The sequence below is a fragment of the Cicer arietinum genome, chromosome 1, assembly GCF_000331145.2.
Source record: "Cicer arietinum cultivar CDC Frontier isolate Library 1 chromosome 1, Cicar.CDCFrontier_v2.0, whole genome shotgun sequence".
Classification (NCBI taxonomy): Eukaryota; Viridiplantae; Streptophyta; class Magnoliopsida; order Fabales; family Fabaceae; genus Cicer; species Cicer arietinum.
In genome coordinates this window covers 38,529,590-38,530,658 of record NC_021160.2, presented here as the reverse complement: position 1 = coordinate 38,530,658, position 1,069 = coordinate 38,529,590, and the positions used below count along the sequence as shown (strand labels likewise).

At 41.4% G+C, this 1,069-nt stretch overlaps 1 protein-coding gene across 1 annotated transcript in view; it reads right to left on the bottom strand.

Annotated features, from left to right (window-relative positions):
• Window positions 1-75: 75 nt before the first annotated feature.
• LOC140918912 (uncharacterized) overlaps window positions 76-1,069 on the bottom strand; it is a 6,520-nt gene continuing 5,526 nt past the window's right edge. Inside the window, exon 4 of the mRNA XM_073363901.1 lies at window positions 76-842. Coding sequence (XP_073220002.1) covers window positions 113-842 — 730 coding nt within the window. The 3' untranslated portion in view covers window positions 76-112. The remainder of the gene's footprint in view (window positions 843-1,069) is intronic.

Here is a 1,069-nt window from a genome sequence, read left to right as displayed (position 1 = left end):
GGTTGCACCCTTCTCTTTCGTTTGAATGCTCCATGGCTTTTAAAATATTGAATTTGACTGTTTCCTCATTTACCTTAAAGGTTAAGGTGCCATCTGCTACATCAATCATAGCTCACCCTATTGCTAAGAACGGTCTCCCCAAAATCAAAGGAATGTCATTGTCTTCCTCCATGTCTAGTACCACGAAATCCACTGGAAAAATGAACTTATCCACTTTAACCAACACATCTTCCACCACTCCATAAGGGTGTTTCATTGAGCGATCCGCAAATTGTAGCATCAGCTGTGTGTCTTTGACTTTTCCAATGCCCAGTTTTTTGTATATGGAAAGGGGCATAAGACTTACACTAGCCCCAAGATCACACAGAGCCTTCCCAAAAGTTCTATTTCCAATGGCACACGGGATTGAGAAGCTTCCAGGATCCTTGAGCTTCGGCGGAAGTTTTCTCTGTAGTATAGCACTACATGCTTCGGTTAGCATCACTGTTTCACCACCGATTTTTCTTTTCTTCGACAGAATCTCCTTCATGAACTTGGCGTATGTTGGCATCTGTTCTAGTGCCTCTGCAAAAGGAATGTTAATTTGTAATTTTTTAAAAACATCAAGGAACTTACCGAATTGTTTTTCTGTTTCTTCCTTTTTTAACCTTTGAGGAAACGGAAGTCGAATTTCTGGTTTTGGCAGTGGTTCCCTTTTTTGTACCACATGTTCTTCCTCCTTTTCAAGAGTGGTGTGCTCTTCCACTAAGGTCGGTGTGACTGTTTCTTCTGAGTGGGTCGAGCTTGAAGTGCTTACACTTTGTTTGACTTTAAGTGGTACTTGTTCACTTACCTTGCCACTCCTTGTTGTCACGACATTAACATAATTTCGTGGATTCGTAACTGTGTCACTAGGCAAATATCCAGTCGTTCTTTGTGCCATTTGTTGAGCAAGTTGACCCATTTGAGTCTCAAGATTTTTTATTGATGCAGAGTGATTTTTCTGGACGGCTCTTGACTCTTCAATGAAAGAACTTGTGCTTGTAACTAGTTTTTCTATAGCGCTCTCCCAAGCAGCCTTTCTGGGTGG